Raw genomic sequence first — 26,988 nt, forward strand, 5'->3', positions numbered from 1 at the left:
AACACACCATTGTAACAAGACAGATGGGACATCTTAGCTTCACTGTAAGCAAATAGGCATCTGCATGATGCTTACAGAACTTGTCATGCTTCACACAAAGAGTTTCATTTTTGCAAGATTGAATTAGTTTTCTTATTTGAAGATGCCATTGCAAAGCTAAAGTACTTTACTGTTTACAAGGCAATACTGGATCCAATCTTTCAAGCACAGTTTAATAATTCTGCATGCTACCTAAAACAGTACAGGATGCCAGTTTGCCAGTCACCCCACAGGCCATGCACACTCTGTACTTAGAGTTGTTTTTCCTTGTTGAGCAGAGACTGCATTTCCTTCCTCGCTGTGAAGAGAATGTTTTCTCTCCTATCAGATAGACAGAGGCAGCACTTTCAAAGTCTTTCCCTTCACAACACAAAAAAGTGGTTTCTTTTCTGAGTTCAGGACTTCTGAGTTCATCTGATTTAGAAAAGTGCTGCCATTGAATCTCTGTCATTTTCTGCCCTTGGCAAAAATTATAGTTTTGTGGGAACTGAAATGTGTGTTTTTGAGTAATAACAGCTGCTAAAAGAGTAAACTAACTGAATGATCCTTCTAGCCCTAATTTCCATGGTGATTATAAAACTCCATGAAACAGAAGTATACGGTCAAGTTATATTGCTGTAAAATGATTTCAAAGGATTATAAAATTTTGGTACTTGTAAAGCAGTCATGACTACAAAGTAGCCTAAGTATTTGTACTCTATATTTTATAAAGTCGCATTGGCATTTTTTCTTCAAAGCTGTTTTTTATTCAAACTGTGCACCGTAAGCAGATTTATAGCATGACATCCTTTCTTTAATTTACTGCAGAAAATGTGAGAGCACATTCACAAAAAATGCATTGAACAGATTTTTTTTTCCATCAGCTGGTCATTTCAACTTTTAACTAGTATTAACTGTATATTTGTGCTACCTAAAATATTGACAGAATTCTCTTTTTGCTTTCTTGCCATGATTGTTTAGGAAAAGAAGCCCTTCAATATCAAGAGAACAGAGCAGAAGATACGACCAAAGGGACGAGAGAGACGAATATTCACAGTATGCTACATCAGACAGTGCGATGCCCAGGTCACCATCAGATTATTCAGATAGGCGGTCACAGCGTGGGCCCCAGTTATACGAAGAACCTGAACTGGGTGATTATAGAGATTCCAACAGGAGGAGCCGCAGGCGTTCCAAGGAGTATCCGGTAGAAGAAGAAGATGCGCAAAGCAGGGAGGAATATGAGAGGCAGAGGAGGGAAGAGGAATACCAGGCCCGATACCGGAGTGATCCTAATTTGGCTCGTTATCCAGTCAAGCCGCAGCCATATGAGGAGCAAATGCGTATCCACGCTGAAGTGTCCCGCGCACGACATGAACGCAGGCATAGCGATGTCTCCCTGGCAAATACAGAGCTGGAAGATTCTCGGATGTCCATGCTCAGGATGGAACGGCCATCAAGGCAAAGATCAGTGTCTGAGCGCAGGGCCGCCATGGAAAACCAACGTTCGTACTCTATGGAAAGAACTCGAGAGGCTCAGGGACCAAGTCCCAATCGTCAGAGGACCACAAATCATAGCCCTCCTACACCTAGGAGGAGTCCAATTCCTCTGGAAAGACCAGACATGAGGCGCTCTGATTCTTTAAGGAAACAGCACCATTTGGATCCCAGTTCTGCTGTCCGGAAAACAAAACGTGAAAAGATGGAGACCATGTTACGGAATGATTCGCTCAGCTCGGACCAGTCTGAATCCGTCAGACCTCCACCACCAAAGCCCCATAAAACGAAAAAAGGAGGTAAAATGCGCCAGGTTTCATTAAGTAGCTCAGAAGAAGAATTGGCATCCACTCCAGAATATACAAGTTGTGATGATGTAGAGATTGAAAGTGAAAGTGTTAGTGAAAAAGGTAAGATTTCTAATTTTTTGATTGTTTCACTATATAGATTTGATTTGGACAATTATTTTAGCTATTTAAATGGGTTGCAACCACACCTTTACAGCCCTTCAGAGATGACTCAACTTTGTTGTGATGGGAATCAGGATTTTTTTTTTCTGATTTTGTGTTTCATTTACACAAATTTAATGATTTATGTGGAAAACAACATCGCATCTCCTATAAGTTTTTGGATAAGTTAAAGGAAAAAACATGTCTACTGAAAAACTATCAATGAAATCTGCAAAATATCTAAAGCTGGGCTGTCATATAAGGCCATGGTTTCATGTTCTTTAATACCAGATTTGCGTGCTCCTGGATCACAATGAGTGCATATTTGATCTGGATCAAGTGTGGGCGCATGACCGCATTTTTGTTGAATTAACTGGAGCACATGATACAGCCCTTATGCCAGTTTCATGCTGTCTGCTGCAGGTTAAAGAATGTCTGATCTGCAAAAAGACCTGTGTCTATAAAGTTAACCCATTGAAGTTTTGAGACAAATTTAAAATTACTGATGCGGTTTACACCAACGGATGTTTCTTTTTCTTGTGGTGCTACGATGATTTTTGATTTAAGTGCTTTTTAGAAATAGTTTAGGAGTTACTCCTATGTCAGAAAGAAAACTAAGATTGATTGAAATTACTTCCCAGCCTATAAAAGGATAATTTCTAGTAACATATGAAAGTATTGGGGGCCATGAATTTAAACTCAATCAAATGAATATTATGAGTTCGCTTGCCTTCATGTATGTTCTTTTAAGCTTTTTTTGAGTTATTATTCTTATACTAGTGAACCTTTATTACTTCCCCTGAATGGTTATCTGCTGTTGTGGATTGTGAATAGAAAATTTACTACTATTTATTTTTATTATTATTAATATTGCTATCAAATTGGTTCTGAAGCAAATAATTAACTTGAGTAAGTGAAACAACTCTGAATTTTCATATGTCAATATCCACAACCATGGTCTGATAAGTAAGGAGCAAAATTGTGTAGAAGGGAAGGAAATTTCACCAGATCAAAGTAGAAATTTCCATGTACTTAGGTGAAACAACCTTGACCCCCTTAGTCTTCCTGATGAGTAGAAAAAACTTATACCAACTTTATGGCGTTCATGATTTTGTTCTTAGAAGCAACCTTGAGGAAAATAGGACCAATCAATACAGGGGAAGTAGTAACAAAATGTTTATTTAAGGCAATTCAATGTAGAAAATGTAGTATACAAGATAATGTAGACAATATATATTTTGTACACATAACACACAAAGCATATCCATTTAGGATTATAAAAGCACAGAATAATTTAGGTTGGAAAAGATCTACAAGATTATTGATTACCACTGATTTAACGCTTCCATGGTTTCAAACACGTCAATAACCCTTGTGTCTGGGGCTGCATGGCTCTCTATCCCCTACCTCCATGGAGACAGCAGAATGAAGGATCCCACTAGCACAAAGTCTCTCAGACACTAGAAGACTACTGCCTAGTTTATCTGTAACAAGTCTGGTTTCACTCCTTTCCCCTTCAGACCTAGTTTAAAGCTCTCTCCATGAACCCTGCTAATGCCTGAGAAAAATCCTATTCCCCTTTTGAGACAGGTGATCTCCATTTGTCATCAGCAGGCCTGGTGTCATGTAAACTGCAAACACCATCAAAAATCTGCAAAATTCTGTTGGTGACGCCAGGCTCAAAGCATTGATCTGCTGGATCCCCCTCTCTTTCCTGCAACTGGGAGAATAGAGGAGAAGCCCATTTGTACTCCTGATTCCTTAACCTGTCACCCTAAACCCCTGATGTTTCTCTTTTATTGCTGTTGGACTTCTTATTGCCACTTTGCTGCCCACCTGAAAAATCCATAACTGCTGAGGGCCTTGCCAGGATAGGAACCTTTCCCTTCACAGCTGGGTCTCAGGGATGCACCAGACTTTGATAAAAAGTGGGTCTGGTCTGCATATTGGGCCTTCTGCTCCTTTCAGGTGAGAGTTTAGAACATGCTCTACAATTCTAGGTCCTCTGTCATAAATTCTAGGTTCTCTGTCATCTTGCAAAACTTACAGCTTTCACTTAAATAATTTTGTATTTTAAGTGTCAAGGAAAACATTCTTATTAATAACAATAGTTAATAATAATGACAGTGTCATGTCTGTCCTGATTTCTGAGGGTGTGAATGAAGCTAGATATTTGTTATATAAATTAATTTAAAAAGCTTGCAAAAAAAAAAAAAAAAGCTCCCTACAATTTGTTAATCTTGATTGAATTAGTGTAAGCATTTTGTCATGACATACAGAGTATAACTGGGTCAAAGTGGCCTAGTGGTGGCCTGCAGCTGGAACCATTGTGGAAAAACCTTGGTTTTTCATAAAGGAGAAGAGCAACTGCTTGAACTGGGGAAGGATGTGACTGCTGCTTTGACTGTGTTTGCTCCCAGCCTGTGCTGGGGGTCCTGGGCTGGGGGGAAGTGACCATGAAGTCATTCCAGCAGTAACTCCTGTACCTGGAACCAGAGGCAGCTGTGCCAGCCTCAGCAGCCCTGGTCACATAATCAAATAATATCCTCAGACCCTCCTACTTCTCCCCTGCTCTTCAACCACTGGAGTGGCATTTTTTGCAAAGAGGGGCTGGGACACTTGAGCAAGGAAAGTGGACCTGGCAGCATGGACATGAAGGGCTGGGATGGTGTTTGGTGGGATGAGATGAGCTAAGACCGTGGTCAGGAGCTGACACTGATGAGTTCATTCTTTAGAAGCTCAGGAAACAACGCATGAGAGCAGTGTTAAATGGACATAGCTGAAATTACAAGGGTGTTTACCTGAAAATTAGGTTGTGCCAGAATTAGACATATTTTTCAGAGTGAATTTTGTGCAGGTCTTCACAGACATTAAAACTCTCTTTAGTGACATAACTGAGCACCAATTTAACAGAGGGCCTCCGCCTTTTTCTGTGAATAGAATGAACAATTCTTTCTCACTGTGTTATTTGAATTTTTCTGAAACTCTCAATATTTTTTCCACATTATGTAAGAGACTCTTCTTCACTCTTGCTGTGAATACCAGGCTTCTGTAACTGCAAAGATGTTTCAATTTACAGCACTTATTGCCAGATCCTGAGATCAGTGTAGCAGACAGTTCAAAGCTAAATCTCCATGACAGGACCTCCTGCCTGTCTTAGGAAATATACTTTGGAGAGGAAAAAAAGGAGTTGCCTATATATTTTGGACCAAAACATTAGGTATATTGTTATTTTCCCTAATAATGAAAGATCAAAATTGCTTAAAATGTTGGAGAAAAACAATTCTTGAAATGCCAATGTTTTTATAAAATTGTAAATTTTAAATGACTGTAAAACAGCTCCTCCATCATTATACCCAGGGATTATAATGACATTATAAATGTTCTAGACTGCTCAAATCACCAGTTCTTTCTCAAAACCATTTCAGTTTACATGCATTTTGAAGGCTCTGAGAAATGTGGCTTATAAAAAGAGAACAGTTGTGCTGGTATTGTAGCAGTGTCAGCTATGTCACCTACAGAGGTCAAAATAAAGCTGTATTTTGTGGTGTGCAGGTAAGGCCAGTCTTTCTACATTGATTGTCCAATTTAAGTGTCTTCTATTGTGAGGGACAATGAGAGTACTTTTTTACCCTCATGTTCAGTTAGATGTTTCTCAGTGCAATTCTAAGGAGTAGGTCTCAAGGGGAGGTTTGAAAGGCCCCCCATAATTTGTTAGCCAGCATGAAGCAGATGTGAAGCAGAGTGCTACTGGCTAGTTCTGTGTGTCCACAGGCTTTACAGGTGAATTTAGAAAATCGAACAGTACCACTGCCCATGTGTTCCCTGTGGCAATGCTGTCACACCTGCAGTCTGCCAAAGGACCCATCTGAAGAGACTCAGGAAAGCTTGTGATCCCTGGGGTTGTTTTACCCCCGCTCAGAACAAAGACCCCAGAAAGGTGACCTGTGCTGAGGCTGGGGTTCTGTCTGCACCTTCCCCAAACTCTTGAGGGTCTTAAAAACAAGTCTTTACAAATCTCTAAAACTCTAGGGATTCAGCAAGAGACAATCTCTACATGGAAGAAGAGAATTCATTCAAGGAAATCTAGGTGTGTGATAATTCTAAATATTGCCCTAATTTGTTCTAAATATAAAGTAGGACATAGTAGATTCTCCAGTGACGGTAAACAGTTCAGGCATACACGCATACCATGCTCCCAGCACTTTTCAGAGCACCCTGTGAGAGGTATCTGTTTGCACAAATGGTGGCTGACATCTAATGTGGGTGGAATCTGTGGTGGGAAAGCCAAATATGTTTGTGTTTTGTCAGTTCTTAAATTTAGTGTTTGCTTTCACTCTTATTTTATTAAAACATGATAGCTAGCTAGCCTTTATTGTCAAAGAAACTCACATGCATAGAAAGATAGAAACCTTTAGGTTGGAAGAGATCTTCGGGATAAAGTCCAACTATCAACTTAAGAATGACAATTGCACCACTAAACCAGTGTCACATCCATGCCTTTTAAATACCTCCAGGAGTGGTGAATCATCTAGTCCCCTGGGCAGTTGGTTCCTGTTCTAGTGTTTCATAACCCTTTCTATGAAGAATTTTTTTCCTTATATCCAGTCTAAATTTCCTATGCCACATCATGAGGCCATTTCCTCTCCTTTCTGTTGCTTGTTACTTTGGAGAAGAGTCCCACACCCACGTGGCCACAACTCCTCTCAGGTAGTTGTAGAGGGCAATAAGGTCTCCCCTGAGCCTCCTTTTCTCCAGGCTAAACACCCCCAGCTCTCTCAGCCACTCCTCATAGGACTTGAGCTCCAGACCCTTCACCAGCTTTGTTACCCTTCTCCGGACTCGCTCCATGTCTGTCTTGCAGTGAGTGCCCCAAACCAAACCCAGCATTTAAAGTGCAGCCTCAGCAGTGCTGAGTACCAGAGGATGGTCACTGCCCTGGTCCTGCTGGCCACACTGCTGCTGATACCAGCCAGGATGTGACTGGCTTTCTTAGTCACCCAGGCACGCTGCCAGCTCATATTCAGGCAGCTGTTCACCAACCCCATAACAAAACATGCGGATAGACTCGGGCAATCTTAGAACATTAAGCATCCCTGTGTTGTTGATTGAAAGCTGCAGAGCACAGGCTGTCTGAGCAGAAATGTCTCCTTGCAGGACCAGGTGAAAATACCCTATTCTTTGTCACTAAGCACACTAAAACATAAATATATAACCTTGCACTGGCCGTGTTGTGGTCATTTACAAACTTGTGAAGATCTGCCCTTTCTCGTGATAGAAGTTAAAATGTCCTCATGTCTGGAACAGCTTCCAGGACCTACTTGTTTATTGCAGATTTGAAACCAATCTGGTAGACATCCAGTTTATTTCTTGATGGAGAATTAGGTCTATTTGAAAACAGTATGCTTGTCACAAGTTAGAAAAAGTATGGTAGCTCATGGTGTGAGAAGCAGAAAGCTCATTTCCTGAGTGCTACTGCAAGAACAGCGCGTGTCTTACATGAGCAGAGATGCCAGAGAAGTGGGATTCCATCAGAGAGCTCTCACTTTTAAATTCAGAGAGATAAGGGACCTGATTTCAATCTTGCTTGTGCCAGTTTCATACATCTTCAACAACTTTGGCATCAAAGTTACACTGAGTTAAATTAGATCAGAACGAGGTCATTGTTTCTAAAATTTGTTTCATTCAGGTTAGAGAGTTCCTGAAAGTCTAACTTCTCTGGAACAAATTATACTAGAAGGCAAAATTTCAGGACTGAGCTGCTGCAGTCGAACAAAAAGACTTTGAATTTTCACACAGTTTCAGTATAGAAATATCTTACAATTCAAAGTACAAATTTTAAATGATCAAATAAAAATGGTTATTTAAAATGATTAAATGTTTGACATGTTTTATTAAAACAGATTTCAGAGAGTGACACAATTTCCTTTTATAATTTCACTTAATATTGCAGTTTAGGAGATTGTGTTTTGTTTTTGTAATTAAATAATTTTTATTTTGTAGACACCTCTACCTATGATGTAAGATAAAGTAACTTAAATATATAAAGAGTTTGAATAGAAATTCAGAATGCTGTTATTCCATTTTTTAAGCTCACTCCTATGAACTGCTTCTATTTTGAGTGCAAATACAAGAAATATTGAGAGCTAAGAAATATTTCACTTTTCTCTGTATATTTTTGAGCAACAAAAAGTCACTGCTTTGAAAGTACTTCTTATAACATTGACTAAATAGTACCTAACTATAAAATATTAGTATTGGCTATGATATTTTTTCTAGAAAAATATTTTTCACAGCTGTATAGATGAGAATAGAGCCTGAATGTTTAAAGTTACAGAAATTTCTAATTGTAGAGAATTTTTTAAAAAAGTTTTGCTCAGCCTTCTCCTACTTACACACTTCCATGGTACTTAGAAGATATGAAAAGGGTGTGATCTTTTGCAGCATTTAGAGGATTCTACTGTAACATACTTTAAATTTGCAGTAATTTGAAATATTGGTGGAAGGCAATAACATCCCTCATAGAAAAAGACCAGCCTTTTCCCTTTTCTTGGCTGCATAGTCACATCCTTATTATCACTCCTGCTGGCAGAAGCGTCCAGGCAGGTACACAATGTTGCAAGCCAGGAAACTTTGGTGGGGTAACTCTAACTAGGTGAAAAGATGGTAAATATTAACATTAGAAGCTTCCTTATAAAATGATGATATTAAAATACATGCTGCAAAGATGGTGTGTAACTTATGCATACTCAGAATCTGAGGATAGACAGGGATTTCCTGAAGTCAGGAAGAAGAAATATTTTCATATATTAATCAGAGCATACAGAATATTTTATCATAGGTAAATGGACATGAATAATTTCCTAGCACTTAAATTAAAAAAAAAGTCTAATATTATTTTTTTTTATTAAAACCTTGCCTAAATTGCAATCTGAACCTTCTGTATACAAATTTAAAGGAATAATTAAAACTGTAATTCTTTAATCATGTTTCCTTTTACTCTATGACTTTGCTGGAACCATGACTGTAGGTGAAATGTTGTCTGGGCAAAAGATTAATAATCTTCTGAGATAATGTAACACAAGAACTATAAGTTATTGCTAAAGTATTTTAGTGTATTTGTTGTAGTTATCTGTGGGTTTAGGTGAGATTAAGTTTTTTATTAACAAAACTACATGGTTTTTAATATTTTTAACTTATGGATCATTGGAACCTAGCTTTAGTTTACCTTTTTAATACTAACTGCAAGATGTTGTTGCCCCTGGAGTTTATGAAAATATTCTATTCTGAAGGTAAAGATTGTTCTTTTTCAGTTGAAACTGTAGACCACTAATTATATGAGTGACCAATATTAAAAGTAGCATAAAAATTTTTTGCTTTCTCTGCACCCCTTTTTTATCTTTTCCAAATTTAAATAGAAAACAAAAGAAACTTGAATTATCATTCCAAGATAATTTTTTCACTATCCTTTACCATCTTGGCAGGTGGAATATATGCTGAATAAAATCAATAAATATCCATTACCTTTTTATTAGTGATGAAAGAAATTTTTGTACAAGCGTGGCTGGAAAGGGTGTCATCCTATGAAATGCAAGGCTTCCAATGTAGGTAATTCTTAACTTATCCAACCTGCTCCACTTATTTCAAACTACAATTACAGTTTAACTAAGTTAGAAATTTTTACTTGATCACCAAATCTTGCATCAGGGCTAAGTGCTAATAATTAGTACAGATTTGGCACAGATAAGACAAAATGAAGACCTGCTGGATTCTGTGTGAAACACTTCAGTTCTTTGCAATGCCATACTAGAACAACAAACCATAATGAAGTTTTTCTTTTGAAGTTTTTTGAATATTTATGTAAATACTGTGATTTTTTAGTCTTTTTCCCAACAAACAGAAATAATGGCAACACTAAAAGAAAAAAAACCCACATGTACTATCTCCAGAATACATGAAGTGTGTGTTTTTCAAATTATAATTTTCTTCATACTTTGATGAAATCATTATTCTTCTAATAAAACAAAACAAATCTATCTGTCACAGATTATAGTCTGTGTCATTTTAGATTATGTTAGTGCTTTCCCATGGTATATTTAAATTGATTTTGCAGGTAATTTTGTTACTTCTTCTGTTAACTGTCAGAAACTAAATGGGTCACTGTCAAATAAATTTAATAAATGAAAGAAATTATTATTTAGTAGGTAGTATTTTATGAATTTTATGGTTTGGGTTGGTTTTTTAATTAATTTTCTGTAAAAACATGTCATCCTTGTTGGGTTTTTATTTTGACGTGTATTTCATTAGGGATAGGATAACCAGTATGGGAGAAATAGAGAAACCAAAGGGAGGGGGGAACAGGCTGTACATATGTCATTCATGTGAGAACTGTTCCTAAGATGATCTGTCCTTTGGCCCTGTTGTCCCAAGCTCCCCAAAATGTGTCATCCAAGACCTGGAGTTATTCACAGAAACTGCTTGAGATTAAGCTGAGTATTGTCGAGGGTGAGACCTGGAAGCATATGCTTGTCAGAGGAAAGCATGTTCTTTCCATCTTCTCACAGTTCTCACTCCATCCAAGTCTCATCCATTGCAATTCACAATCTGGGCACCAGGAAGAAATATTTTATATAAATAGTCTGGGCAAAGTGGCACCAATATCTGTGTCCTTCTCTGTCTGGCTGTAGTTTCAGCTGTGGCTGTTCAGGAGCTGCTGTGTAACAGTGAAGCTGGTCCTGGGGGAAAGGCACTGGCACAAGTGTGAGGGGTGAGACAGACACTTAGGGCAGTCCCAAGGACAGTCCTACAAAAACCCTTCCCAGTCAGAGCCTCAGCAGGTGCTGAATGATGAGTGCCTCAAAAATCAGGCCATCTGCCTAGGAATCTGAGTATTGATTTTGGAATGCAATTTCACCCTATTTCTAGCTGAATTGAAAATTCTAGCTAACTTTTTCCAATAGTAATATTCTCTTGAAAGTATATTTAAAACCCTTTAAATGTGTTTGAAAGCTTTTGGTGTCTGTCAGTAACATCAAAAAATTATTAATGCATTTCTCCTGTGATGGTCCACTGATGATGAAATCCTTATTTTAGGGGGGAAGATAGGAAAAAAGCAACATAATGATAATGACATTTATGATAATTAAGAAAATATTAAATGAAACTGTTTGAAGAGGATTGGGTCATTGCAGACTATCAAATTAGTGCTAAGAGGTTTTGTTATAAAGTTGTGTTGATGAATTTGTTTTGCTTTGGAATACAAAGTATCTACATCTCTATTAAGAGTGAAGTTTTATGTTAACATATATAATAATACTTTTACCTTTTCTACTGAAGTAGTCATCTTTCATGGAAAGGGTAAAGACTATTACACAAAGAAAATAAGAATGTTTAGCCCCCATTGCTTTTGTTTGGCTGTAAATCATGAATTTTATTACCATAAAGTAAATGGCTTTGAAATCTGCAAGAATTAAAAAAAATAAATTTCTAATTTACTTCAGAAAATATTTCACACAAAATATATCATGTTTTTCCACCAAAATAGTGACATCCTATAATATTCAGCTGTATTGAGGACAAAGCAGGTCTGCAGACTTTTGGTCCTAACTAGTACTAAATTGGCTGGGCATTGTTACATTTTTACAGAGCCATTACATAATAAAAGAGAAGGGGGAAAATGGAGAAATACCTCTCAGAAATTTCACTGAGTTCCCCCATTACTTACACTGCAGTCTGGTCCCCCTTTGTAAAACCCCTAAAAGTCTTTACATTACTCAGTGGTTTTTCTTCCCTTTACTGAATTTTCAATTTTTCTCTTCTATAGTTTTTTTCACCCTTCCCTGTTTTTGAAGCCATGTCGTTTAGGCAATTATTTGTTTGTTGCAGCACTTAACAGGCTTTCAGACTGGAAGATACTTTTAAAAGAGTTTATTTCAGTTAATATTTAACTTGCTAAATTGTCAGAAGTGCTGTGGAAGTCAGGTACATCTGAATTCTCCATTTCACCTCACTGATTAAGTAAGGTGTTTCCAAGGAACATTTGAGTAGCATTTATGAGCATGGAAAAGTAGATTGTGAAAGAAATGTGTGCTATTGGAGCTTCTGGTTTATGTATCATCTGTTGCAGTAGCAAAGTGAACCTAATAGCCTGTATTCAAGCAACACTATGTTCTGTGTTGTTATTCTTTGGAAATGTGTAAAGGCAGATGATCTGAATGAATATGTGCATAAAAACCACCTGTGTCACACACTGAGGTTTAAACCAGATTGAAGGCACCAATTCTTATGAAAATGTACTCAGATCTATGGTATTCTAGAGACATAGTCTATAAGAAATAGTTCCTATGTTTATATTTTCTGCCTTTCTAAACATTTAGATTATGAATATCTTTTAGGTTCCTAGTTATATAATCTGTTTACTTGGAAAATGTAAATATATGGGCATTAGTTATATAATCTAAATAGAATCAAATGAAAGTTTTCGTCACAAACCTCCACGACTATTTACTGTTTTGCCTATTTGCAGGCCATTTTCTGTACACATTTATAACAAGGAAAGGCTGAACTTGTGATGCACTATGAAAGATGTTTAGATACCACACTTCTTACTACTCTTAGGAAGTGAATGTATGCAGTAGGTGTCATTAGATTTTATAATTTCTAATAATTTTGCCATTTCTGCATATTATCATTTGGTTTTAATTTTTTTTCAAAGCTTAGTTCTGAAAATCTGTTCATACTGAAAGTTTCTAACAGATGAGCTCCTTTGAAAAGTCTTCATGTTCTGTTTTAATCACACAATTCAAACACACTTTAAAAAAGAATATTACAAAGCCATCATTTTTTAAAGCTAGGATATTGATGTGTTGAAGAAATTGAATTTGTTCTTAAAAGCTTCTGACTGAGGAAGGTCATCAGAATTAGGTTTGAACTTCACACCTATAACCCAGCACAATTTAAAGGGCTGCTTCTTTTTTCTTCAGTGTACAAAGTATATTTATGAGGCTGAAAGTTCCTGGTTTTCTGACATGCATAATCCATTGCCTCAAGTATATCACTATGAACCTTTACAGAAGCCAAGGCTGGTCAGTAGTTGAAATCTTCATGGATATAATTCAGTACATGCATAGGTAGTGGGAGGAGGTTTTCTGCTCTTTGTGGGTGTAGTATTGCAAGAAAAAATTAATCTCTTCAAACCCATGGATTTCATTGTAAATGTATAAAATTTTCATGGAAACTCAGGCCAGTAGAGTGGGTGAACCAATTTAAAGACCCATAAAAAGTGAAGTCACCAAGTGCTAGGCTCCCACTTCAAGAGACTGAGAACACAAGGGTTTATCTTGTAGTGTGGCTCAAAAAGGTGAGCTGTGTTGAGCCAGAAGCTCTTTGTCATCTAGAATGATGACAATCCTCATCCTACCTCATGATTGTTGATCTGGACTAAATCCATCATTTACTTGACTTTTAGTGAGCCATTTTAGGTGACTACACTGGTATGAAACAAAGCTGCTACAACAAATGAATACATTCCTTTCACCTTAATAAGCTGAAGAATTACTATGGCCTATCACCTTTCCCAGAACTGGCACAAAAGAGCACAGTCACACTGCTGGGAGCAGCATGGAGAAGTGAGAGCCATGCCCAGTGACAAAGAGCTGTTAGATAACTCAGCTGCCTAATGGACCACATTTCCACTAGGCAGTAAATAATAGTATGACTTTCAAGCAACACTGGCAACATCACAGGCAAAATTGCAAATTATAAAGGGTGATGTAAGTGACAGCTTGAGAGGTGGCAGAGTAGGTGAGAACCTCTTGGTATTCCTATTTTCATAAAATTGAAACCACATATCTTATCTAAAGATAGGTCTGCACTGCAGCCCAAAGCATGACTGCAGCTCATCTTGGCACATGCAAACTGGTTTTTAGGGCAGCAGTTAAAGTGCTGGTAGCTGGAGCTGCAGAGTGCTGACTGCTGAGACCCTGGGTAAATATTCACGTGATGAGTGTGTGCTGAGCTGCTATGTCCATGTCCTTGTTACTACAGAGGCTCTGCTGGTGCACAGATACCCTGTGAGATAAGCAGCTTTTCAACCCTGGCCTCTTGGAAGAAGATGACTACTCTAAGCAGTAAGCTTGTGCAAATAAGAATCCTTTGTGGCACCTGTGTAAGATGAGAACGAGCATCTAGGAAAATGCCAGTACTTTGTGTTACTACTGTAGGTTATATTCACAAAATATATGGTTGTGGCAAACTTTGTACCAGAAAAATGTATTATCTACTTAATGTTGTGGCCTTTTTCACTAATAGTTTTCTGTAAGAAAGGAAAAATGCAGCAAAAATAGATACGTATTAAGGCATCTTGACATGACTCTCTTTCAATATTTTCTGAGCCTGAATTACTGTTGTTCCCTTCTCTTTTTATCTGTACAAAGTAACTAAAAAGTGGGTGTAAGAAATTAATATTCTGATTAGCTAGCATTAATACTAACACCTGCCTTGTGTTCACTCCACAGTAGATCAGATGATTAGACACCATGCATTGCAGGGGAAGATAAAAGCTTTATGTTTCAAAAGTGGTAAAGTCTCAGTATGTCTATGAAATTCAATGAAAGCACAGAATGCTTTAGTCAACACCTTTGTTCTTTTTAAATATCTGGAAAGAGGCTTGTACACAGTGCCCTGTCTCTCTGAGTGGTTTACATTTGTGTTGTGTGAGTGTGAAATCCCATCACCCTTTGAAGGCACTGACCTTCAGTGACTCTGCACAGATCCAGCTCGCTGAGCATTTGACAGAGCTGTGTGAAGCTCAAGTTCCCTTTTTATTGACAACAGTAGATTGTGCTGTAAGAAGTACTATGAAAGTACATTGTAATTATGTAATTTTATTCCTAATTATAGATAACAGTTGCAGGTCATCTGTTTGAAAAGAATCCCCAGGTTGTAGCACTGTCTCTGACTTCCTGCCTTGTTTCTAGGTTCTGTATCAGTGAGACTTGGCTGTTTGTCCTGGATTTGTGCTGTGGGCTGATTTTCTTTTCTTCTTTTTTTTCTAAATCCCCCTAACAATTCAGAAAATGTAGTTCTGTCATTTCAAAGAGTGAGTCTGCAGGAAAATGTCTTGTTTTGTCCATGTTAAAACACTTAAGACACTAAGATGAAGAGGTCCATAGCCTTCCTTCTGGGGGTGTGCTTTTTATGTCACTGAGAAAACTGGCAGAGTTTATTATAAGCCTCTGAACAAAAATCACAATTCACAGAGGCTTAGGAGAGAATTGTTAGTATTTGCTTGCTAATATCTATGGCTCTGCTGAACTTCTTGAGGCTGCTGTGTATAACTGCAATATATAGGGACCTTTCCTAAGGAATTGTTTTGTTTTGCATACTCATAGGCACTTCCCTTTAAGTGCTCTGAACCAAGGCAGTACAGGATTACAAAAAAAAAAGAATATATATTTTGTATTCTTGATATGTCTTCTTTATCTTGCTGACCCCAGGACTCCTAGTGTTAGTTGGTGAGAATTATGTTAAATATTGTTCAGATCGTACTCTCTGCAATTTAATTAAAATCATTATTATAAATTATTTTGACTTATAAAAGTATTGTTCCTTTAGTAAATTCCTACAGTCTAGACCTCTGGCAGAGATGCACTAAAATACATTATTAAGTGATTTCTTTAGCAATAACAAGCCATAGAAACTGTCTCTCCTGTTCTCTATTGCATGGTTCTTGTCAGTTTATTGCATGGGATAAGCAAGCTCAAAAAATAAAACTTCAGAGATTGCATTTTGCTAAACGAATTTCAAAAACTTTCTAGTTTTTAATATATTTCATCATTCTTTTAGCTGCTCTATATTTTTCTGAGTATTTGCTGTTATTTAGATCTTTCTAGCTGAATGTTTTTTCTCCAATTTTGTTTTGAAAAATCTGATGCTGTAAGAGTAGAAGTTATTAAAGATTTATCTTTGTATGATCACAGCTAGTACAGTTGCCAAATCTTTTCTAAGCATATTTGTCAAGAGAAGTTGTAAATAATTTTCAAATGGTTTGCCTAATAGCAAGTGACAAAAGGGAATTCAACTCAGTTGTAGAAGATTGATGGATTTGAGTTTTCCCCTGCATTTTAGGCTTTGGATCTGTATTCATTTGTAGATCCTACTTCATGAGTTTGTTTATTTTATCTGTCACTGAAGTTACACATACAACAGCTCCCAAAAGCTTTGCTCTTCCTGGAGGACAGAGTGGATAGGGTGCCAGTGTGACTCCTGGTGGATACAGCTTCAGTTCAAGTGTTGCACAGCTGTGAATGGACTGTATCACATCAGCTTGTGAAGTCCTGGTGTCCACTAGAAATGTAGATACATACTTTTGCCTGTCCAATTTATTCTTTATTAGGCCGAGCCTTGCTGGGGTGCAGAAATATTTTGGTTCCATGAGTATATGCCAAGTAGCTGGCATTTTCATTTCCATGCCACCCCAAAACTTTCTCAGCCCCTCTGGCTCATCAGAAGCCTGGCTAAGCCTGCTTGGATGGCTTAGGAGTGCACAGTAGGTCTTTTTCAAGGCCAGGGATCTGGCCTGCCTATCAGAGGTTTAAATTTGGTATAACATAGCATAATCCACCAAATGCTTTGGCTGTTATATTCCCTGTAAAAATAAAGCAGATTTTGCTGAACTAGACAGCCCCATCGGATCATGTACTAGCAAACTATTTATGATAAAAACATCAGCATAAAATTGTAGCTGCATTTCCTATTAACAGGCTGAAGAATAGTCAAGAGAGTCCTAATCCTTGACTGCTGCTTTTAGGTACTATTGCAATAGAAACAACATAGTGCTGTCCAGAGTCTAGCTTGGTAAGCTGACAATGCTTTATTGAGCAGGAGAGCTCTGCTTTAGGACTTGTGGAGTGTTTCTGCTCGTTTTTTTTAAACTGTTTTTATAGCTTCACAGAATTTAGAATGAATAATTACCAGTACAACATCTAATGCAGCCTGCTATTTATCACAGTCCATTCAGTGACATGCTGTTAATTTGTTATTGAGCTCAATAACTTGTATTACTGAAAAACATCTCGTGCTTGATCAAAGGGCATTTTTTGAAAGGCATCCAGCATTTGTGTGAAGGAGAGATGAGAATCTATGATATCTCTTGAAAGTTCATTTAAATAGATGATTTCTGTTGCCATTTAAGGTGAGAATTTACATTCAAAGCATTAATCTTGCCTTGCATGTATTTTAAACCTTCATCTTGAAAGATACAGTCTTAATTTTATATATTCAATAGCACCCTGGTAAAGTCAGTGGAATTAATCTGAAAATATAAGTTTCTGCATTTGCCCAAGACTGTGTGTAAACATAAATAGAGAGCAACACTCATAACTATATGTAATCTGCTCCTAGGATTGCTGCAAATGGTAAAATTAAATCTCATTAAACTTGAGTGCATCTTCATTAATAATTATGAGGACTGACCCTATCTAAAAAAGACAAAATAACCTTAATTCAACTCCTAAACAGATCTCCTAACTGCTCTGCTCTGGAGCTCAGCTAGATGTCTTTTCTGTCTTTTAATATGAGGAGTTAGAATTTAAAAGTTGTGAAGGAATAAGCAGAACAAATTATACTGTGTTTTAATTGTAGAATGATATTTATGTTTGAGAGTACTCATTGCTGTGTGTCTCATGTGAACTGGATGATTTGTTTTACGTTTTCAACATAGTGTAGATGTTGTGAGCTGACAACCTGTAAATAGATTAATATTATTTAAAGAGGAATATTAAAATTAGATAAAAGTTTATATGGGAAAAGACCTGCAGAGAAGAGAACAAGAGGTTTTTTGGGAAGAAAATTTCAAAACCAATTGCATTTAGAGTAAGTTCTTTCCTGCTCTTTAAAATGAGGATCCAAGAAAATGGTTATTTCTATCATTACCATTCCAATAATAAGAGAGAATAAGATATATGATGTAATAATTTAACTATTTATTTTATTAGAAAAAGATGCTTAAAATCAGTGAATTTAAAATCAGTGAGGGGAGGCAGTTCTAAAATTATGTGAGGAGAAAATAGAGATTCATAAATTAGGCTCAAATAATTCATTAAATATGTTTTGTTTACTTGAAAATTAGAAATTTACTTGGAATTACAGAGTTCATGACACTTGAAGTTCAATATGATAGTTTACTACATCAAATCTAGAAGCTGAAGTAATTTGATGAAATAGTCAGATCATATTTAAAAGGGAAAAAATGGGTTTTATGACAACTGAAAGTCAAATATTGAAGAATGAAAGAAAAATAGCTCAATTTCGTCATCTATTTCCTGATTAATGCATTTGTCAAAGAGTGAGAACAGACATGAAATATTTTTCCTGTGAACTGCAGAAGAACTTTAGTTCTTTCTGATTTTATTGTCTTTCCCCGCAGTTTTTATTGGTGACCCACACATTGTATGGTATGGGGCACCCCTTTGGTCAAGCTGGGGCCAGCTGTCCCAGCTGTGTCCCCTCCCAGCTGCTCATGCAGCCTCAGCCTCTTTGCTGGTGGGATGGGCTGAGAAGTGGGAAAACAGTCCCTTGCCAGCTCTTATGGGGCAAACCCTGAGCTCCTGGTGGCACAGGGCATCCTGCAGCAGGGAGGGTTTGTACTAAACACACATTCCATCCTGACAGTGTGAGCAGGTAACATCTGCCTGAAGGAGCACAGGTTGAAATGCTTGGTGAAGGTACTTCTACCTTAAAGTACTTGCAATGAACTAAAGCAAAAATATTTATGTAAACTGTGGATACTTAATAAACCTGGCATCACATGCTCTATGAGGCCTTTTTATGTAGAAGTGACATATTGAGCCTATTAAAATAAATGAAGTATTTAATGTTTGCTGAAAAGAACTGAATTTTCTGTGTCTCTAGACTGATGTATTGTGTTACTTGGATTGGCTTGAATTTCTAACAAGAAGCAAATGAGTAAAATTAGCAATTGAATGTATCCTCAGAGGTAAGTGCCATCCCCTGTGTGCTCTGAACTAGAGCAGCATTTGCCATCAGCTGTTTCTAGTTCCCACACGTTTGTGTGTGACTGGTAATGAACTCAGTAGAGTGGCTGGGGTTACCAGCATGAGATCACAGTTTGCATAAATACAATTATGGCCTTTCCAACTGAGGGTTTGTTTGTGCACCTTTGGCAGAGTGGTAGAAGAAGAAGAAAGCGTGTCGGACTTTGCAGCTGATTGTGTAGATAATGTCTTGGATGAGTTTCAGGACTAATCTAAGTAGGCAGCAGCCCAGAATAATTAGGATTGTTGAAATTGCCCAGTTGATTATTTTGCATGCTGAGCTCGCTGTTGCTGCTGTGAGAGAGGTTCCTGTTTGGTGCAGTGGCTGCTGCTGAAGACAGGGAGAGGATGAGCTGCGTGGTTGCCTCAGGCTGCAGTGGCAGCATGGCCTGAAGGAAGCAGGAACAACAAACCTGGCCCTGAATCCTTAACCCTCACCTCCATCTCCTCTGCCTCCTTCTCCCAAAATACACATCATCAGCCCTCTAGTGCAGAAAATTTCACTTCTCTCTACAAAACTGAGAAATTTTCTTTGGCTCTGTGCATATCTGCTAATATTTCTGGTCTCCTGCAGAACAGAGGGGATCAAAGGATGAGTAGATGTCTTTCTAATGAATTTTTTCAGATGCTAATCTAAACCAGCACGTTGACCACCCGCCCTTTGTCTCTACAGATGATGCCTATTATAAGGATGGGAATAATATGTGCAAAAGTACTATTGCAGCAACAGGACAGCTCTTTATGGTTGGTGGGCCCTTAAAAACAGTTTTTTCTTCCACAGAAAGAATTTTTTTAAAGTTATTGTCACTGACATGTATAATATTTACTTTCAAAACCAGAAAATGAATTGATGACTGGAACATTAAAGTGAAATGATGAACGGCTCTTTTTCTTTCAAATTCTATAACGTCCTCAGAAGGAAGAATATCCCACCTTTTAGAGGGAATCTCACACGTGCAAATTGTTACTACTGGGGAAAAGGGGAGGTAATAAAATGAGGATTTTAGGCTTATTTGTATTTACTAACTTTATTTCTTCAGTTTAGGACCATAATACTCATTAAAAAAAAAAAAAAAAAGAAAACACAATTAAGGAAACTCCTTTCTCATTGGTGTTTTTTTTGGTTGGTGCAATAGGTCAATAGGTGCAGGAATATGAAAACATAGCATTTGAGAATTGGTAGGCTTTAATCTCCAGACTTTATTTTGGGGCTATATTAATTACTTAGCTTTTCTTCTTTCCTTTTGCTATCAGTCTGGACAATATTGCTAACTATGTCTGAGTTTCTCATACTAGTCATGATGGTGGTGATAGCATGAAGTCAATTCAGAAACTGGGCAGTTTTGGAGCTGCTTATATAGAAGTCAAGAAAATGGCAGAGAAGGAAATTGAATGTGGTGAAAGAGAAAATGTAATAGTGATGGTGAGTGTATTCCTGAAGGCTGTTTCACCCAGCCAGCCACCTCACAGGCTTCTGGTGGGACCCACAGAGGGAGTCAGCAGGAAGAGCAGTGCCATCAGGAATGCTGAGTAAAGCAGCCTGAAAACAAAGGTGTGGTCTCCAGGACGACAGGGTGGGAGCTGCAGATCCCTGATGGCCAGTGGCATCTCCATGGTGCTCTGCAGCAGAGAAATCTCACCTCTGCAGCCCGTGGGAGTTCTGCTGCTTTTTTAGGTGTAACCAAGTTTATTTGTTGACAGGGGCATTATCATTGATTATAAAACCATCAAAATGTGTTTCATACATTAAACTTTAACATCAATTTATATTCTAAATGTGTATTTTAAGTTTGCATTAAGACCTAGACAATGAGGTTATTTTCTGTTGAATCAGTCTGGTCAGAATATTTTTGGCTTCCCTGAATTTAGTAGGAAGTTTCTCAAATGCATCAATTGGAGCGAGGATTTGTGTTTTAATTACAAAAAATTAATTCAGTTAACTTAGGCACTTTCAAGATAACCTATTTTAACAAATGCAAATGCTCAACCACTTTCTTGCAAAGACTAATCAGATTAGATTTTTCTGCTAGAAGCCAAGAGAAGCTGAACATGACAGTTTGTTTAAGTTTTAAGTGGTCATTTGACTCAAATTTCTTAAAAAATCTTCTCAAGTAAAACAACATAAAAATTGAAAGTGGTAGAAAATTTTAATTTTAGGCACAAGCATGAATGAAAAAAGATTGTTAAGGTATAAATATTTAAATATCTGACTTTGAAGCAAATCCACGTTTATGTGGAGGACCTGTAAAATACCTGGAACAACTCCTGCTTGGTATATACTAAAAAACTTTGAAAAAAAATAAGGAAGAAAGTATTTTGCTTGCTTGTGCACTTTCAATGACAGTATTTATATATTCCTAATTTTTATTAGGAAAATAATTTTATTTTCCTAATACTTTGGGAAAAGTCTTGAAAGTCAAACCTGTTTTTTCTGGGAGACATAATTTTGAATTAAATATTTTTTGCCTTTAAGAAAAGTCTTAATTATTTTCTTTAAGAGAAACCAAAACTATGATTAATTATTAGTATGATAAACCTTTGCTATAATAATGTATTGGCATACCAGATAAGGTCTGCTCTCAAATGTCTGTGCAGATGTGACTAAGTAAATCATTTATACATCTGCTGTGAAAATCATCTGCAAATAATTATTAATTGCATCTGTGCCAAGACTGCAATGTTTTTGCAAAGCTCTGCCTCATCATTGATTGAAATTTTTTGTCTTCTTTCCAAATACATTAATGTTTTTTGAGGAGGTGTTTGAATTGCATCTATACAAATACTTGAATATGAAGGCTGGTGAGTTATCTTTATGATTTTCTGAAAGTTTCTTTTTATGAGCATATTTAGAAAAAAGTATCATCGTGAATGTAGTTTCAGCACTGTGAAGAAGAGAAGTGTATTGGTGGAAGAGTGAGATTCAAACCAGGGAAATTCTGACTGGTGGTGGATAGCAGATGGACTTTTGAAGTCCAAGGTTAAAATATCTTTCTGATAAGAAGGTTGTAAGGATTACATCTTTTTATAGCATCACACATATGACTAAGCAGTAAAAAGCATGTTATCTACATTCTTTTTTCCAAACTAGGTTGTGCTGTAAAGCTTGATTTATGTCATGATGCAATGTGGGATTGTAATGCAGTTGAAAATTGTGCGCATGACATGTTTTGCTTCCATGAAGTGCATTCCTCACAAAATAAAAGGGTCACAGTCTGCATAAATTATAGATGAGAAAAAAATTAAGTTATATGTTGCTTTTAGCCAGATGCTTCAGAAAATAATGAAAGTGTTTTGGCACTACAAGTTCTTATGTATTACAAGGCTAAGATAATGTAATTTCAGAATTTAAATTTTTAATAGTATGCTCAGGTAAAATGACAATGAAATATAGTGTTTAATCCAAATTAACCACAAGGTTTTCTGTCCCAGATTTTATTTTTGCAGTTTTAGATATTTATAGCTACAGGGAGTTTTAATTTTCATAATTAGCTTCTCGATTCAACTTATTGGTAAACAACCTATGCATTCTTATCTTTTGTTTGACATTACTTACATTTGCAGAATGACTTCATTTGAGATGGAATGCTCTCCTAAGCCAGTGAGAAGAATAGAACACATTATTGGTTAAGAATGGAAAGGATGAGAGAATACAATCATTACAATCTAGTGCTCATTCACTGAAGTGAACTTCAAAGGGCTGGTTCGTTAGTTGTTACCTTATTTCCATGCTATAATTTCTCTGAGTGTTAATGATTTTCCCTATGAATGCAGCTTGTGAAGATTTGCCACACAGGACACCTGAAGTGTAGCAGTTATAAACTGCTGAAAAGAGATGGGGGGTATAACTGAAAACTGAGAAACAAAACTCCTTAGTGCCTTTGCAAAGTCTGTAGGCAAACCAGAGTTTCTTGAGTGGTTTTGAAGAATGCCTGTACTACTAGGTGTATGTAGGATGTTGAAGTCTTTAGTCAGTGAAAGATTATTCATTTTTCCCCCTCTGTTTACTTTTTATGTCCTGTGACATGAATAAACAACCATCTGCACTACAGAAGCCCCATAATCCTCTAATTCAAGTCTTTGGGATTAACCACCTTTTATCCAAACATATTTCTGTGTCTAGTCTTTAGTCTTTTTCACGTTCTGGCCTTTTTTTCCCTGCTAGTCCTGGTTAAAGCATTGTCCTTAAGAGAGACTTTAATGTAATAACTGTCTTGGAAGATGTAAGCACCACCTTTAAAATTTCTTCTGGTTTTTCTTATATTAATATTTTTACTTAGCAAACAGAGAAACTAGGGCTTTTGTTTGTTTGAGGGGAAGAAGAAGGCTGTTGATTAAATTTCAAAACCCATCATTTTGACACAGGATAAGATTGGATCAAACAAAGTAATTATATTCACATAAGAAATTTAATTAGGAAACAAACAACTTAAAACCTTTATATTATGGATAAAAAATAATGTTCGTTTGCTTGCGATTTGTTCACAGTGGATTCATTCCCGTGGTATTTTGGTGGTAAAACACTTGGCAAATCATTTCCTAACAGTGGTGGTTTAATTATATGAAAAAATATGGATAATGAAGTAGTCAGAAAGTATCTGCCAATCTGAGGAATCAGAATCACAGAGCAGGATCTGTCTTTGCATTTTCTGGCACCCTAGTAAAGAAAGGGAGATAAAACATTTGGAACAGAGAGCAGAGAGAAGAAAAAAATAATAGTGGTAGCAAGGAAAAGGGAGAAAAATGGATCAGTGTGGACCTGGCAAAAGGCATTTGCAACACAGAGAACTGGGACACGGGGCTGATGCAGGTCTCTGCAGTAGGATAGGAGGGCAGTAAATCCAGGCTAACACCCTGGATTTGCACATAAGAGCACAGAGTTGCAGTGCAGCAAACAGAACAATCATGAAGATAATGCCTGTCATTGACATGAGTCAGACTGATAAAACAGCTAAAAGCATTTCTAATGCAAATTTTCCAAGTTCTCTCATGGCAGTTCACTGCATGGCCCTTGTGAAAGATAATTCAAATGATCTGTTTCTGGAACTTTGGACCTTTTATTGCAATTTCAGTTTCTTGAAACAGCTGTTCTGTTTTCCTGGAGTTCAGTGCTGGTTTAGTCAACAAACAGGATGGAATGACATATGTTTTTGAAGAGAAAGTGAATTGCAGTGGGGATGAGACATTTTCTACTCTGAACATTTATTCCTTTGCTTGTGCGTATCAGATCAAAATAATCCCACTGACAGCTAAGCAATTAAAAGAGAGATACAAATAAGCAGTTCTGCCTACAAAGAAAGTAAAGGCATACTTCCTTCTTTGTTTTCAACTTTTGAATGATAAATTTTGAGAGAATTAATGAAGCAAAATTTGGAGTTTATTTCCCTTCAATGCTCTTAGATTCTATGCTCTTAAGTAAGTCTACACAAATTGCCACTGTTTTGCTCTTTCTTACCTAATTTTTCTAATTTGAAATTTTTTTGTGAATGAGATGTGGGATCCAGTGCACTCTCACAAGTCTGCAGACAGCAACAAGCTGAGTAGTGTTGTTGAAACATTTGAAGGATGGGATGCCATCCAGAGGGACCTGGACAAGCTCAAGAAGAGGTCCATGGGAACATCATGAGGTTCAACAAAGCCAAGGGTTCGTGCTACACCCAGGTCAGGGCAACCCCAGTATTGATCCAGGCTGGGGGAGGAACAGATTGAGAGCAGCCCTGCCCAGAAGGACCTGGGGGTGCTGGTGGGTGAGAGGCTGGACATGACCCAGCAATGGTCACTCACAGCCCAGAAAGCCAAACGTGCCCTGGGCTGCATCCAGAGCAGCGTGGGCAGCAGGGTGAGGGAGGGGATTCTGTCCCTCTGCTCTGCTCTGCTCTGGTGGGAGGCCAACCTGCAGTGCTGCACCCATCTCTGGGAGTCCCAAAATAAGGATGTGGACCTTTTGGAATGAGTCCAGAGGAGGCCACCAAGATAATCGGAGAGCTGAAGCACTTCTCCTGTGAGAGAGGCTGAGAGAATTGGGGCTGTTCAGCCTGGAGAAGAGAAGGCTCTGAAGGGACCTTAGAGCTCCTTCCAGTACCTAAAACGGGCCTACAGGAAAGATGGAGATGGATTTTATACAAGGGCATGTAGTGATAGAATAAGGGGGAATGGTTTTCAAGAAGAGGAGGAGAGTTCTAAACTAGATTTGAGGAAGACAGTTTTTAAAAAGAGGGTGGTAAAACACTAGCACTAGCACTAGGATGCCCAGAGATGTGATACATGGGAATGGGGATCCCTGGAAATTTTCAAATTTAGGTGGGCTTGGCCTCGGAGCTACCAGGTGCAGTAGAAAATACCCCTGCACATTGCAGTGGAGTTAGACTAGGAGTTTTAGAGATCCCTTACAATCCAAACTATTCTATGAATCTACAGGATTGTATTTTTAAAGTATTCTGAGATTAAAGGGTGAAATTTGCTATACTGGTGTTTGGTGAAGAAAATAGGCAAGTATATGGCAGTGGCCCTGGTGATGCTGTAAATCCATGTTGCATGCTACCAACATTTTAAAACAAATTTTTAAATATATGAAATGAGTCCATTATACCAGAGAGATTTATCTGTTAAGGCCTTCATTGCAATATGAATTGCAATATGAATATTTTTGTATTATTTGAAAAAAAAATAAATTACTAGCATCAGGACATTTGTGAACATCCAGAAAAATCCATGGTTTTAGAAATGTTTCCTAAACAGTCAATTCACTAGAAAAAAATGCAGATTTTATCCTATGCAATAATCTAAGCTTGCTGTAAATTCACCTGTTTTGCTTACATCTCTGCATTGTTACACAGAACTCACAACTAAAGAAATGGAAAGTAGAGACAAAGCAGAGAACTTGACACTATCCAAGCATTTGCCATTTCTTATTAATTTGTTTTGTGACTGTCATGATTTATAACAAAAAATGTTTTCATGTTTCATGTTACTCTTAGTGGTGAGTCCTATTATTATTTGATTTATATGCAAATTTATAAATAAATTAAAACATGGCAAACAAATAAACTCTGAAGATACTTTCTCATTCAATGTAGAAATTCAGAAAAGCAAAGTGTTAATTAATCTTATGAGATGGTATTCTTAGCACAATAAATTTGTTTAATATCAGTTGTATTACTCCTTCTTTAGCCACAGCTGAAAGTCTTTTTTGTTCTGTAAGATGACTTTAAAATTGGTGTCTTAGTGAAAAGAGCATCTGTCTCTGTCAAATCTCTTCACTAATGTTCATTTGCTGTCCTTCTTGCAAACACCCCAGAGATGTGGGAGAAAAAGATGGTTTATTTCTCAATTCCAAAAATCAGAAAAGTTCTGCTTGCAAAGCAAGTTCCACTTGGAGTTGTACAAGTTTGTAGAGGCACTTGAGGTACAGGCTGATTTTCCCGTGGAAACAGTGCCTTTTAAACTTGCAGCATGAGGAGATTTCATCCAGAAATCACCAGACTTCAGTATGGAGCTCCACATTTTTGTAGTTCCTTTTAGCTGAACCACGACTGGAAATCTTAGTTCTGTTTGTGATGTTCGTTGGCAACTTTTGCGTTTTGTCCGGGCAAAGGTGACTTTCTGAAGTTCCTGTTTTGAAGGTTAGAGTTCTTTTATGCCAGCTTCTAAGAAATTCTATGTCTTTTACCCAGCATCAGGCCTTAAGAACTCTGCAAGAAAATGGCTGAAAAGTACCAGCAGTTGGTAATGGAAATCCAGCACGGCAAGTGCATGAGATACTTAATGTTGGCAGACTGAAAGCTCTTCATTAAAGTATGGAACTTGCCCTAGGGAAAGATTTTAATATGCACTCCAAGATACTTTCTGCCTGTAGTTGAGAAGTATTTCTACTGGTAGGAAAGGGTTCAAAAATTGAATTTTCTTTTCAATTTTAAATGTTAATGTGTCCTGGTATCTGTTATCTGGAGTCATGAATAATGAACAAGGCAGAG

The 26,988-nt window shown here is 37.3% G+C and overlaps 1 protein-coding gene across 1 annotated transcript in view; it reads left to right on the plus strand.

Moving 5' to 3' along the window:
• RIMS2 (regulating synaptic membrane exocytosis 2) overlaps window positions 1-26,988 on the plus strand; it is a 446,152-nt gene that overhangs the window by 187,670 nt on the left and 231,494 nt on the right. Inside the window, exon 6 of the mRNA XM_059865145.1 lies at window positions 1,000-1,925. Coding sequence (XP_059721128.1) covers window positions 1,000-1,925 — 926 coding nt within the window. The remainder of the gene's footprint in view (window positions 1-999; window positions 1,926-26,988) is intronic.

The sequence above is a fragment of the Haemorhous mexicanus genome, chromosome 1, assembly GCF_027477595.1.
Source record: "Haemorhous mexicanus isolate bHaeMex1 chromosome 1, bHaeMex1.pri, whole genome shotgun sequence".
Taxonomy (NCBI): domain Eukaryota; kingdom Metazoa; phylum Chordata; class Aves; order Passeriformes; family Fringillidae; genus Haemorhous; species Haemorhous mexicanus.